This window comes from Rhinoderma darwinii, chromosome 7, assembly GCF_050947455.1.
Source record: "Rhinoderma darwinii isolate aRhiDar2 chromosome 7, aRhiDar2.hap1, whole genome shotgun sequence".
NCBI lineage: Eukaryota > Metazoa > Chordata > Amphibia > Anura > Rhinodermatidae > Rhinoderma > Rhinoderma darwinii.
In genome coordinates, this window is record NC_134693.1 from 63,216,814 (window position 1) to 63,232,642 (window position 15,829).

General features: G+C 41.3%; 1 protein-coding gene across 1 annotated transcript in view; it reads left to right on the forward strand.

Moving 5' to 3' along the window:
• Positions 1-15,829, forward strand: part of PLA2G4A (phospholipase A2 group IVA) — a 142,528-nt gene that overhangs the window by 49,131 nt on the left and 77,568 nt on the right. The window contains exons 3-4 of the mRNA XM_075832258.1: positions 8,061-8,142; positions 13,871-14,019. Coding sequence (XP_075688373.1) covers positions 8,061-8,142; positions 13,871-14,019 — 231 coding nt within the window. The remainder of the gene's footprint in view (positions 1-8,060; positions 8,143-13,870; positions 14,020-15,829) is intronic.

A 15,829-nucleotide genomic window follows, 5' to 3' on the forward strand; every position in this document is an offset into this window, starting at 1 on the left:
TCTTGATGGAAAAATAAAAAGTTATTGTAACACAATAAGTTTATGACAACACAATAAGTAAATTATTTTTTATAAAGAATTTTATTGTGCAAACGCCATAACACATAAAAAAAACTATAAACATATGGTATCGCCTTAATCTTATCGCCCCGCAGAATGTCATTTATAGAGCATGGTGAACGCTGTAAAATAAGGAATAAAAAACAATAGTAGAATTGCTGTTTTTTAGTCACCACGCTTATTAAAAAATAGAATGTTCAAAAAGTTGCATGCACTCCATAAAAACTACAATAAATTTCTCAAGTGGTGCAGCTTCCAAAATGGGGTCACTTTTAAGGTGTTTCCCCTGTACTGGTACCTCAGGAGCTCTGCAAATGCGACATGGCACCCAGTAACCAATCCAGAAAAATTTACATGCCAACTAGAACTTCCATTCTGAGCCCTGCCATTTTTCCAACCAGCAGTTTATGACCACATATGGGGTATTGCCGTAGTCGGGAGAAATTGTTTTACAAACGTTGGGGTGCTTTTTCTCCTTTATTCCTTGTCAAAATTAATAATTTGCACCTTTTATTGGAAAAATTTGATTTTTACTTGCACAGCCTAATTCCACAAAATGCAGCAAAAAACCTGTGGGGTCTAAATGCCCACTATACACCTCGATAAGTTCCTTGAGGGGTGTAGTTTTTAAAATAGGGTCACTTTTGGGGGGTTTCCACTGTTTTGGCACCACAAGACCTCTTCAAACCGGACATGGTGCCTAATAAAAAGGAGGCCTCAAAATCCACTAGGTGCTCCTTTAATTCGGAGGCCTGTGCTTCAGTCCATTAGCACACCAGGGCTACATGTGGGATATTTCTAAAAAGTGCAGAATCTGGGCAATAAGTATTGAGTTACATTTCTCTGGTAAAACCTTCTGTTTTACAGAAAAAAAAGGAATAAAAAGGATTTTCTGACAAAAAAAAAAATTTGCTTTAAATTCCTGTGAAAAGGGTAAATAAACTTTCTAAATGCTGTTACATTTTTTATTAGTCCCCCTAGGTGACTTCAACCAGCGATCGTTAGATCGCTTGCACGATATACTGCAATACTAATGTATTGCAGTATATCGTGATTCTGACAGTCTTCTATGAAGCCCTGCCGGAGGCAGAGCTTCATAGGAGTACCAAGATGGCGGACCTGGGGGACTTCGTCAGACCCCCAGGCAGCCGTGTGAACCAATGGCTCCCCCCGATCTCGCCGCGGGGGGGCCGTTGAGGCGTTTCAGGGGGTCGCCCCCCAGATTTTAGTAATTTAAATGCCGCGATCTCTATTGAACGCGGCATTTAACGGGTTAAACAAGCGGGAACGCACAGCCGACACACTCGCTCTATGGAGCGGACTCAGCCCGTGAGCCCGCTCCATATTCCCCCACCCGGCGTGCGCTGTATATATACGGCGGATGTCGGGAAGGGGTTAAGGGGTCCAGTTTCTAAAATGGGGTGTTTATGGGGGTTTCTTATATATAGGCCCCTCAAAGGGGCTTTTGAAATTTTATTCAAAATATGAGAAATTGCTGGTTATGTTCTGAGGCCTTGTAACGTCCTAGAAAAATAAAAGAATGTTCAAAAAATGATGGCCACATATAGTAGTCATATAGGAAATGTGAACTAGTAACTATGTTACTGTGGTATAATCATCTGCCTTACAAGCAGATACATTTAAATTTAGAGTAATTCAATTTTTTCTAAATTTTCTCTAACTTTTGCTATTTTTCACAAATAAACACTGAATATATTGACCAAATTTTACGACTAACATAAAGCCCAATGTCTCTCATGAGAAAAAAAATCTCAGAATCGCTTGGATACGTATAAGCATTCCGAAGTTATTACCATGTAAAGTGAAATTTGTCAGATTTGAAAAATGGGCTCTGAGCCTTCAGGCCAAAACTAGGTTGCATCCTTAAGGGGTTAAAGGGGTTTTCCCATGAGGGACATTTATGACATATCCACAGGATATGCCATAAATGTCAGATAGATGCGTGTCCCACCTCTGGAGCCCGCACCTATCTCTAGAACGGGGCCCCCTAAACCCCGTTCTAGCTTTTTGTGCTCACGCTGCATCCCGGCCACTTCCTAATTAATTACATGGTCGGAAGTTACGGAAACAGCGAGAGAGTGCAGGCAAGCCATAATCTGCCTCAAAATTCTGTCAGGAATTTTGAGGCTGCGTATTCTGCCTGCAAAAAACTCTATGTGAACAGGGCCATATGAGTCACACATAAATAACACCGCCACATTTTATCTAGTAACTAAAAGTAATTGAAAAGAATGATTATGACCGCACTAGACTGTCATAATGATATTTCACTCAGCAGGCATGTGGCTAGTTGCAATATATATATACTTTTGTTTATTAAGGGGACCTGATGAGGGAAGTATAACCCTTTACATCACCATAGCACCAGTATATTTGTAACTAATTAATTAAAAAAAATTAAAAGTAAAAAATGAGCAGTAGTTTACCAGGGTAAAAGCAAAAGTCAGGTACTGGGATGCAGCCTTTATCTAGAAGAGGCAAAGGCTAAACATTGAGGTGTAGGGGAGAAATTAGGAGGCTTTGGTTCATTAACCCTTTCAGGACCAAGGGTCCTCGATGCCTCAATGACCAGCCCCATTTTTTCAAATCTGACATGTCATTTTATGTGGTAATAACTCTGGAATGCTTTTGCCTATCCAAGCGATTTAGAGACTGTTTTCTCGTGACTTATTGTACTTTATGTTAGTGGAAAAATTTGGTCAATAAATTCATAGTTTATTTGTGAAAAACGCCAAAATGTAAAGAAAATGTGCAAAAATTATAATTTTTCTAATTTTAAATGTAATCTACTTGTAAAACAGATAATACCACTCAAAATTATTGCTAATTAACATCCCCCATATGTCTACTTTATATTTGCATTGTTTTTTGAACATTATTTTATTTTTCTAGGACGTTACAAGGCTTAGAACATAAACAGCAATTTCTCACATTTTCAAGAAAATTTCAAAAGGCTATTTTGTCAAGGACCAGTTCAGTTCTCAAGTGGCTTTGAGGGCCTTATGTACTAGATAGACCCCATAAATCACCCCATTTTAAAAACTGCACTCCTCAAAGTATTCAAAACAGCATTCAGAAAGTTTATTAACCCTTTAGGCATATCACAGGAATTAAAGCAAAGTAGAGGTGAAATTTACAAATTTCATTTTTTTGGGCGAAATTCATTTGTAATACCAGAGACATACAACTCAATATTTATTGCCCAGATTCTGCAGTTTTTAGAAATATCCCACATGTGGCTCTAGTGTGATACTGGACTGAAGCACCGGCCTCAGAAGCAAAGGAGCACCTAGAGGATTTTGGTGTCTCCTTTTTTTAGAATATATTTTAGGCACCATGTCAGGTTTGAAGAGGTGGTACCAAAACAGTGGAATCTCCCCAAAAGTGGTTTGGGAAACTACACACCTCAAGGAATTTATCTAGAGGTATAGTTAGCATCTTGACCCGACAGGTCTTTTGCTATATTTATTGAAATATGTCTGTGAAAATGAAAATCTACTTTTTTTCTGAAAAAATATAATGTAATTTTTACAAGGAATAAAGAATAAAAATCACCCCAAAACTTGTAAATCTATTTCTCCTGATTACGGAAATACCCCATATGTGGTAATACACTGCTGTTTGGACCCATGGCAGAGCTCAGAAGGCAAGGAGCGCCATTTGGCTTTTGGAGCGCTGATTTTGCTTAATAGTAGTTTGGGGTTTTACTGGTATTTCAGTTTATAATGTGGGGCATATGTAAGCTGGGCAGAGTACATCAGGGCATAATAAGAGGGTATAATAATGGGGTAAATAAATAACTCATAGATGTGTGGCCGGTGTCTCACTGATAAATGGTGCCCAATCTTATCCGCTTTTGGACACTGCACAATTTCTGTCACTATATTCTGAGCGCCAGAACTTTTTTTTATTTTTTCTCCACCTGAGCCGTGTGAGGGCTTATTTGTTATGATACAATCTGTAGTTTTCATTGGTACCATTTTAGGGTACATGTGATTTTTTTGATCACTTTTTTTTTTATTTTTTTTGGCAAGCAAAGTGACAAGAAAACAACATACATTTTGACAATGTTTTTGTCCTTTTTTTTTTTTTTTTTACAGTGCTCACCGTGCGCTATAAATGACATTTTACTTTATTCTGAAGGTCGATACGATTACGGCAATACCATATGTATATCGTTTTTTTATGTTTTGTGGCGTTTGCGCAATAAAATCACTTTTCTATAAAATGATTTCTTTTTTGTGTCACCATATTCTGAGAGCCGTAATTTTTTTATTTTTCAGTCAAAAAAGCTGTGTAAGGGCTTGTTTTTTGCGAGACGGGTTGTAGTTTTTATTGGTATTATTTTGGGGTACATGCAAATTTTTGATCACTTTTTATTCTATATTTTGGGAGGGGTGATGACAAAAAAAAATAGTGATGCTAGTATTGTTTTTTCATTATTTTTTGCGGTGTTCACCGTGCGGGAAAAAGAATATTATAGCTTTATAGTTGGGGGCTTTACGAACGTGGTACCAAATATGTGTACTGTTTTAACGGTTTATTTTTTTTCCTATAATAAAAGACTTATTATAAGAAAAAAATAATTTTTTGTTTTTGTAACTTATAACTTATTACTTTTTTTTTTTTACTTGAAGACCTGCAGCACTGATCGCTGCTATAATACATTACACTACCTAGATAGTGTAACTTATTATAAACTGTCATTGTGACGCTGACAGTCACACTGACAGGAAGCTTATGAGGACCAGCTGGTCCTCATAGGCATCCGTGAATGGCAGACCGGAGGCCGTTGTATGGCCTCTGGTTTTGCCATGCTACTGACGGCAGCACCCGCAATCGGTCCTTGGGAAAGTTTGTTGTAGCAACAAACTTTCCAGTTTGTTGCTACAACAAACTTTCCCTGCGATCACATGATCGGGACCTGAACCAATCAGGTCCCGGTCATGTCTCCGGGACCAGAGGCAGGGGTTGACAGCGCGATCCAGGTGTCAGCACTACTCTGAGACACCCGGATCGCGCTTTTAACAACCACTGTGAATTCACGTCGGCTCTGCACAGAGCCCAGCATGTGCCGACGTGAATTTACAGTGGGCAGTCAGGAAGCGGTTAATGACGGTGATCATATTCTCTGCAGCCGAACCAATCGGTTTGGCTATCATAGAACAGGGTGCTGGGGTGCCGAGGACACTGACTGGAACACTGGCTGGAACAGTGATCTGTATATTCACGCCCTGGCTGCATGGGTTATGTGCGAAAAGGACGTGAATATACAGATTGTCGGCATGAAAGGGTTAAAGAAGCACTCCGGCAATTTATTTTTATTTTTTACACATATCATTCCATTTCACCAGCAATATTCTAGCAGTGTCATTTTGTTTCTTTCCAGCTCATGTGAATCTATACATTTTGAACCCTTCCATTATGGGCAGCTCTATTATGTAAGCTTAATCGGACCACCAAAATAGACTATTCTCCAATGTGTAGACAGGAGGTCAGTCTCTGCTCTGTCTGACTTCCTGAGAATTACAGGATTACATAATCACATATGAAATCCACCCTCCTTGTTCCTTGGTATGTTTTTCTATGCATATAGTGCTACTGAAGAGATTATTTCTGCCCTATCCAAGGGACTAGGAGTACAGTGATATAATGTGTGAGTTCATAAAATGATTAGCTGCAGAATTGTAAACCCCCGTTACGCACACTAACTGTCTATACTATCTGTGAGTGTTGTGTGTATTTCTATGAGATGCTGCTGCTCACTGCCTCCTGCGTAAAAACTGATTCAGAGATAACTATCACAATCAGGAGGCAGAGGAGACAGGCTAAGCTGCATCATATAAAATACACAGACTCTGCAGTTAGGGGAGAGCAGTTCTATATTGCTGATCTATTACTTGCTGCACTTAAATAGGATGCAGTACAAGTGCAGTGTGATGAGACTCCACCCCTTCTGCAAAGCCAGAGTCATGATGGGAAATGTAGGCTACATTGGGGGCACTACATCAGTGGGGAAGAAGGAACTTAGATGAGAGACAATCCATAAACGGCCCATCAACTAAAACCGGTATACACAAGAGTCTCTACATTATTCTTTAATAATAGAATATGCTGCACTTTATAGGCAATAATTTCTGGAGTGCATCTTTGATAATTATACATTATTTAATTAAATTATATCATCTTACATTTAGAGAACAGTAATAAAAGCATAATGCATCAGTAGTAGCAGAGTAAAAACATAGGCAAGAAATCATGGGGCATAGCTATAATAATGGCTAAAGGGCATGCAGTCCTCACAGCCCATAATAATTAAAGGAAATTCAAATTTTTTACTATAAACATAAAAATATTCCACTTTTCAAACTGGCCACTTGTGCAGACACAATATGTTGAAACGTCCTGTTTTCTGTAGCTCATTTGTCAGCTTTGCTGTGTAGACTGGGACAGGGTCAGCAGAGGACAGGTGATTTATTGACCGCTCTGTTGTACTGCTGGAAGCCTAGATAAAGCATCACAGCAACATGATACACACAGATTTGGTTCGGTATGCATCTTGTCTCTAGAGGGGGGACTGTACTCCATTGGTTCCTGGAAACTGAAATAATCTTTTACATTTTTCTCTTAATTGATTTCCAATCATTTTAGGTGCCATAAAACTCACACACACTCTACCCAGACAATAGAAAAAGTATGGGCCTCCAAGTTTTAAAAAAATGAACATACACATTATTTTTATACTACAGACTGAAATCGAAAGTATGAAACTAAAATATAATACATATATGAAACATTCTCATTAAGTTACGGCACTAAGTCAGACAGGGTCGAAGCATGGGTGAAAGTCCTCAGGAGGCTAGTATCACAGGCAATGATAAAATCTCTTAGCTGATCAGTTAAAAAATACACCAGAGGGCACATCTGGAGGCAAGCAAGGTGGCGATGGTGTAAGCGCCCTCCCCACTTGTGGCACTCATCCTACTGAGGATGCCATTATGATTAACTTTAATAATACAAACGATGGAGGGTACAAGAAACAGCAAAAGGGCCCATAAAAATAGCAATAGAACGGGCATTATTTCCATTGCAATGTTGGCATTAAAAACACACTAAGGTCAGGTGTACTCGTTTGATTTTAAATGGTCTCGTTGGGCACTGGGTGGCCATTTGATTTTAAAATTGGTGCTAATTCTAACAGCTGCTGTAAGTAAGGCGCAGTCTCAACGGATGCAAAACTGGATGCTTCTATTGTGACCTCAATGGGAAGATCAGTAAAGAAAGCTTGCAGGGTGCATGGGCTTTTCTGTATAATTTCCTTGGTAACCTCTTGGTGAGATGTGTAAATATTAAAAGTAAAATGAGGATCTTATTCAGTCTTTTTTTTTTTTTTAAACTCGATCTAGAATTCTAGTTGCTATGTTAAAGTTAGATTATAATTTTGCATTAGAGATAAAGCAGCTATTTAATATACACTGACTCCCTGGACTACTGTAATATTTGTTTAATGCTCTGGTAGTTTTACATAGCTAAACAATGTGTTATTTATTCCCTGTTCTCTATAATTGAGACTCATAATAGAGAAAATGTGTCTCAGGTTTGTTACTCCTGGCAGCCAATCAAATTCCACAGAGATCAGATACATATAGTAAAGAAATATGTTTCAGAAACAAATGTTAATATAAATTATGATCTTGTAATTGTATTTATAGAGGGACAAGGATTTAATCAGTTAACCCCATAATTTTTCTTTCCCAGTCGTCCTTTAAATTTTTATTAATGGACATCAATCTGCAGGTACATTACTGTATCAGTGATTCTTTGTGGTAAAATTATCTAGATGATCTAGAATAGTTTAAAAAAAAAACAAAAACAGTACACTGTAAAAGGACAATTGAAACAAAATGCAAGAAAAAGTATTCTGTGTATCAGTGTCATTTTTTTTAAATGCTCAATATTTTACAACTCTTTCCCCCCAGGTTGAACATCAGTATTCACACAGATTTACAGTAACTGTCCTAAGGGCCACTAATGTTACCAAAGGAACCTTTGGGGATATGCGTAAGTAATATTTATGCACCTTCCTACCTGTTCATTAGATTGTTATCGGCATGATCTGTAAATGTAAATGTCGCGTGTAGCAACACTTACGGTAGGTACTGCAACGTGTTGCACGGTTCTTATGTTTTAAATAAAATATCCAGCTTTTTCACCTGTTATTAATCACACTTAGGCCCCATGCACACGGCCGTAGATTTCGTCCGTAATTGCGGACCATAATTATGGACCCATTCATTTCCATTGACCACTGTACTTTCCCAGTATATTTGCGGGAAGGTGTCCAGGCCGTAGAAAGCCTCCTCAAAAGATAGGACATGTCCTATCTTTTGCTTTTTTACGGACGGTGCTCCTATACTTTATATGGGAGCACGGGCCGAAATTGCGGGTGGCTGTCTGCGGCCGGACGTGCCCGTAATCACGGACCGTGATTACGCGCACGGCCGTGTGCATGAGGCCTTACTCTAGTTATATAATAGCGCTATAACATTAATGCTAGTATTATAATATTGTCCGTGTGGAGAGTACTATTTAGTTTATATGCCTGTGTTCCCAATAAAGCATAAAGACACAGGCTATTATTTGGTTGTCTTATCATAGTGGAATCATAATTTTTAACTCCTCAAAAGACCAGGATTATTTTGGCCTTAAAGGGCCAAGCATTCTTTTTCGTTTTTTTTTTATCAGCGAGTTTTTTATTTTTCCATCATCGTAGCTGTATGGGCCGCAGAGGCGTTTTTTTTCCACGAGCGGAAAAAAACGCTCACGGGGAAAAAGTAGCGTCATGTTCTTTCCTCGGGCGTTTCCGTCTCTGACCTCTCATTGACATCATTGACAATGGCAGAAAAACGCTGCAAAGAGAGTTAAGACAGATTTTTTCTGCCTGCAAAAAACTCAGTGTGAACAGGGCCTAAAGAATGTGCCCCCTGATCTAAATCAATGAGCTCAAAGAGGACCTATCTGTTCTGAGAAACACTCATGAATGACTGTAGAAGAATTTATTAGACTGGAGATTCCGCTTCACTGACGTTACTGTCCATATATCGACAGTGAGGTCAGGGACTTCTCCTGAAGCGGAATCACTAGCTGTTATGGCCGGGAATTCCGCTTCAGGAGTAGGGGACTGCTCCAGGAGAAGTTCCTGATGTCACTGTTCATATATGGTCAGGGACTTCTCCCTGCTACATCTTCGGCCACTGTGGCCGGGGACTAGGGATTCCTCTCCTACAGTGAGCAAAAAAATCTCCTCCTCATATGCACTTCGCACTGTGAGGAGGCGAAGAGAGTGAGCGAACGGCAGAAAGCACGGCCGTCACTTGGATCACATCCAAGTGACAGCCCTGCTTTACACGTCCCCATAGACTTCTATGGGAGCCGTGCGGCCGACAATAAATCGGCTGTGTGAATAGTCCCATTTGGGGTCTATTGTTCCTACTACGGCTGTTCAAAAAAACGTCCGTCACATGGCCGAGAAGCCCGGTCGTGTGAATAGGGCATTATTCGGCTCTATTCACACGACCGGGTCCAAGTGTCGGCCGATAAAAATGGCAGTTAATTACCCGTTTTGCCATGTTTTCCCCTGTTCGTTTTAAAAACTGATGAATTTCATTTGTCAATTTTTTGCCACACACTTCCCTTTGAAGATAATGCCACACACTGCTCTGTGTAGATAATGCCACACACTGCTCTGTGTAGATAATGCCACACACTGCTCTGTGTAGATAATGCCACACACTGCTCTGTGTAGATAATGCCACACACTGCTCTGTGTAGATAATGCCACACACTGCTCTGTGTAGATCATTCCACACACTGGCCTCTGTAGATAATGCCACACACTGGCCTCTATAGATAATGCCACACACTGGCCTCTGTAGATAATGCCACACACTGGCCTCTGTAGATAATGCCACACACTGGCCTCTGTAGATAATGCCGCACACTGGCCTCTGTAGATAATGCCGCACACTGGCCTCTGTAGATAATGCCGCACACTGGCCTCTGTAGATAATGCCGCACACTGGCCTCTGTAGATAATGCCGCACACTGGCCTCTGTAGATAATGCTGCACACTGCACTCTGTAGATAATGGCACACAATGCTCTCTGTAGATAATGCCACACACTGCCCTCAGATGATCATGCCACACACTTCCCTCTTTAGATAGTACCACGCACTGCTCCCTGTAGATAATGCCACACACTGCCCTTTGCAGATAGTACCACACACTGCCTTCTGTAGATAGTACCACACACTGCCCACTGTAGATAATGCCACACATCCTCCTGTAGGTACTGCCACACAGCTACCCTCTAGGTAGTGCCACACACATCCCCCCTGTAGATAGCACCCCGGTAGATGGCATCCCTCCTTTAGATAGCGCCACTGTATCTCCCTGTAGGAGCGAAGTCCCTCTGGCCAAGAATTTCCGCTTCAGGAATTGCCCCTGATGTCACTGTCCGTATATGGATAGTGACGTTAGTTACTTCTCCTGTAGCGGAATCCCCGACCACATCTTCAGCAACGCTGTGGCCGGTGATTAGAGGGATTCTGCTCCTACAGGGAGCTACAGTGGCGCTATCTACAGACTGGGGGAGGGGTGGTGCCAACTACAAGGGGGCTGTGGCAGCAAAAAACAATCTCCTCACATGCACTTTGCACTGTGAGGAGGATGAGAGAGCGAGCGAGCGGCAGAAAGCTCGGCTGTCACTCGGATCCAAGTGACAGCCGTGCTTTACACGGCCCCCTAGACTTCTATGGGAGCTGTGCGGCCGGGCGAACAGCCCAAAATAGGGCATGTTCCATTTTTAAACCGGGCCTTCAAAAAATCGGCCATGTGAATAGCCCTATTTGGGGTCTGTTGTTCTTACTGCGTCCGTGTGATGGCTGTTAAATAAACGGCCCACACACGGCCGAGTATCCCTGTCGTCTGAATGGGGCCTTAGTAGAAAGCAGGCAATAAACTGTGAGTGACAGGATTTAACTTCCTTGTATCTCTGCTGCTGTATCTAGTGACTCTTAAGAATATGATACTGCAGCTAATATAACAGCATCTGGCATGAAGTAAGACCAGATAGCAGCAGAGTTCTTCACTGTACGGATGCTGCACACTAAGGGTATGTCCACACGAGGTCATTACGTCCGTAATTGACGGACGTATTTCGGCCGCAAGTACCGGACCGAACACAGTGCAGGGAGCCGGGCTCCTAGCATCATAGTTACATGATTACAGTACGGGACAGTTGTCCAGCAGCGAGGCAGGGACTCCTAGCGTCGTACATAACTATGATGCTAGGAGCCCGGCTCCCTGCACTGTGTTCGGTGCGGTACTTGCGGCCGAAATACGTCCGTCAATTACGGACGTAATGAACTCGTGTGAACATACCCTAACAGTCTCCCCTCTCACAGCAGGCTCTTCCAGCTCGAAAGCTAGAAGTCTCGCAAAGCAGTAAAATTCTGATGAGACTTTGACTGCTCACTACAGCTTTATCCTCTTAACCCTTGTTGGGGAAGGTTATAGAGCAGAGCAGGGCAGAGGTGTGTTGGCCTTGCTTTCTTCTCCATTTGGATACTATATGTGGCTCCATAATCTAAATTTTACCCAACTTGGGTTAATCTGCTTCAATTCTCTATGGTATAAAGTTATTTTTGCTAGCAACCAGTCATCATTTTACCACATATATTCTATCTTGTGGAGGTATTTCTGTGAAATGATGACCCTTTGTCATGGCTGGCAAAAATGACTCCGACAGTCTCTGTCCTTAGGCACTGACACTGCCGCAACATAGTATAATGTCCCCATAGCTGCCCCCACACAGTATAATGTCCCTATAGCCTCTGTCCTTAGATCTTAAAAGTATGAAAAGCCTTATAACGAATAAGTGGTAAAGCATACTATGTGAGGCCATGCCCCCAAAACTGCACCCATTTTTTTATCTGTGTATGCCTGGCTGGTATTTTTGTCTACAGCAACCCTGTATATATTTAAAAGGGTAATTAAACTTTCCAAAAACTTTTGACGTGTCATAGTGACAAGCCAGAAGTTTTGATCAGTTTATTCCCATAAATGTCAAAAATAGGAATATCCCTTTAATATAGATCCCCTGTGCCTGCTGTATACTACTGTATATAATATACCCCCTGACACTGTCCCCACACAGTATAATACCCCATAGCTGCCACCACACAGTATAATGTCCCTGTAGCTGCCCTTCACACAGTATAATGCCCCACAGGTGCCCTCCATGCAGTATAATGTCCCTATGGCTGCCCCTCCACAGTATAATGCCCCCACACAGTACGGATGTAGCCATCTTTATGTTGACTCTGATAACTTGCTACAGTGTGATTTCACACAACAAAAGTCATTGAAAAAGTCACTTCTTGCCACTGTATTTAATACGTTAAAAGTCAAGATAAAGACGGCTACATTTGTATAGTGATGTCCCCACGCACTATAATGCCCCCATAGGTGCCCCATGCAGTATCATGCCCCAATAGCTACCTTTACACAGTATAATTCCCAACAGCTGCCCCCACACAGTATAATGCTCTACAGCTGCCTCCACACAGTATATGCCCATAGCACCCCCCACCCCACAGTACAATGCGCCTATAGCTGCCCCAATGGTGCCTGATACAAATAATAAAAAACATACTCGCCTAACCCTATTCCAACAACAAGTGGAGGAGATCCCTCTGCTCTTCCGGGCCGGTCTGTAACTCCGCGCAGCCAGGCGCAATTACTTTACTGCCTTGCCTGTGTCAAACTGCTCTCATATTTTCAGATTCCGCTGGACTTCTGCCATATACCAGTATTTCAAGCATCATATTGGTCCACAGTATCCTCAATGCCAGCCCCATTTACTTTTTGTTTAGTATAAATTCCCTCTCGCCACTGTGAGTGGACAGTGCCCGCCCCAAGTGTATACACACGGATGATGAAGGTTATATACAGGAATGATCGGGGGTTATTTATAGAGATGATGGGAGTTAAATACAAGGATATACAGGAATGATGGTGGTTATATACAGAGATGATGGCTGGTATATACAGGGATGATGGGGGTCCCTGTATATTACCCCCATGATTGCTGTATATAATCCCCTGTATGTAACTCCCATCATCCCTGTATGTACCAGGCATCATCCTTGTATATAACCCTCAGTAAGTGTATATAGTGTATGTTGACTGTTTTGTCTAGCATATTTGAACAGGTTGAAAATAGTTTGCCATCCCTACTGTAAAAGTGACAGGTCTTGCTGTTGCTGGGTTCTGAGGAACCCCTGACCATGTCCAAGGAACTGCAGGGTTCCAGAGAAAACCTAGTTGGGAAACATTGTTCAATCTATTTGCAAACCAAGGTGACAACACCCATAACTATTTTAGGAAGACCACATGTGACCTCATAAGAACTTTATATTGCTTTATACTAACTTCACATTTTTCTATTTTTGTACAACTGATTCAAACTGCTTGGACAACTAGCAAATGCAGCATTTCTTGCCCTATAAAAAGATGGATTCAGAGAGAAACGATGCAAACTAAACGGATCTTAACCATTTCCATGGAAATGATTGATGTCCATCATGGAATCCCTTCTTTTCCCTATTTTTTCCACAAAAAATTGTATAAAAAATGTACAGATAATCACTATTGTGAACCAAGCCTACAATTGTTAAACTGCACTAACTTACATAATACTGTGATCTTTCTCCTTTTATTTTACAGTTGACACACCAGACCCTTATGTGGAACTTTATATTGCATTAGCACCAGATGGCAGAAAGAGAACAAAACATATAAACAATGACATTAATCCAGTTTGGAACGAGTCTTTTGAATTTATTTTGGATCCAAACCAGGATAATGTTTTGGAGGTATGGTGAACATTCTGTCTTAACATGTAATTCCACATAAAAAGGCAGCACATGGCTGAGCTACTATCCTCTGGCACCAGCATGTTCTTGCATGCGACTTTTAAATTTAAGAGTTGTTAATAACACAGATCTTCACATGATATACTCTGGTTCATACTGTATGTGTGGTATAAGTAAAGGGTCAGTCTACGAATGAGTGCAAACTCGGACGTGAAAAACTGCCATTTTTCACGTCCGAGTTGCACCCATGCGGGTCCTGTTTTCACTGATCCCGATAGACTTGAGTCAATCGAAGGATCCATGAAAACTGAAAAAATAGGACATGTTCTATTTTTCAACGGACCCTTCACCCGGTCGGTTGAAACAACGGCCCCATTGAAATACATGTGCCGGTGTGCCATTGTTTTAATGGTCGTCACACGGACGTATTCTACGTTCGTGCGAATCTGGCCTTCGTATCAGATGTGTGTCTGCTTCTAGTCTTCCTGAAATATATGGATCTGTATATTGGGCTTAGCACCTGCAGATCTGTATGTTCTATTTAACTCCAGAGACTGTCTTCATATTAACCTTGTCATTAGATATTTGATACAAATCTGCATGATTCATTTGTTTGTGGGTTGATCTGGGTCCGCTGCATCTTATATTTGCATTGGCTCTAGGTTACATATTATATCTCATCTTTTCATATCTGCTATGCCATGACTAACTATATGAGGTACCAGACATTAGGCAGCTCTTTATGTTAGGTCTATGCTGTTCTCTTTATGTTAGGTCTTTCTTATATTCTAAAAGAGTTGCTTCTCTGCAAGCAACCTGTGAGTGTTGAGCCTCAAGAAAGAAACTACATGAATCGTCTTTAAGGCTCTGCGCACACTTAAAGGGTAACTAAACTTTCAACAAACTTCTGACGTGTCATAGTGACATGTCAGAAGTTTAGATCGGTGGGGATCTGAGCACTGAGATCCCCGCCGATCGCTAGAGAAAGCGGCAGAAGCACTCGGGTGAGTTGAGCCGCTTGGTTTTTGATATGCTTTTCTCGGAAAGCCTTTGTAGCGGTGTACGGACTCAATAGAAAGTCTATAAGCCAGTAAACCGCTACATGGGCTTTCCAAAAAAAGCCGATCAGAATCTCGAGCAGTTCTGCAGCTTCGTTCTAGTGATCGGTGGGGGTCTCAGTGCTCAGACCCCCACTAATCAAAACTTCTGACATGTCACTATATGTCAGAAGTTTGTTGAAGGTTTAGTTACCCTTTAAGCTGGTTGTTTTTGGTCAGGTTTTTGTTCCTCTTGAACAGCAACCTGTCTATTCTGTCTGGAAACCTGTTGACAGGTCCATTGAAAGTCAGTGAACTCCATTACCATTCATTAGGTTATTTCTACAGAGCTGTCAGAGCTGTCAGGAGGATTCTCTTCATGAAGTAGGAGGATCACTGCACCAATTCCAGCATTCTCCACCCAAAGATGACTAGGGTAACAGCTATCCTTTGGACCGATCTTTGTATCACAATGCCTGTATCTCATGTACACACAAAAGTTCTTTTTCAGCTGTATTTTTCTAAAGGCTTATGAGTTAAAGTTAGAATAAAATAGATCTATATGCCTAGTAGGGCGTACAGACATCATAGAGGGGGGGGGGGGTCTCAAAAATGATGATCTGCTAAGTAGGAGGCTCCCGCCCATGTATTATATGGTCGTCCATTTATTTGAATGGCTGGCATGTAATACCTAAATTCTCCTGAAATGTGTGGATGATTGAAACTTCCCCAAGCGATAACAGCTGAATGCTGGGGTTTCATGTCTTCATGAG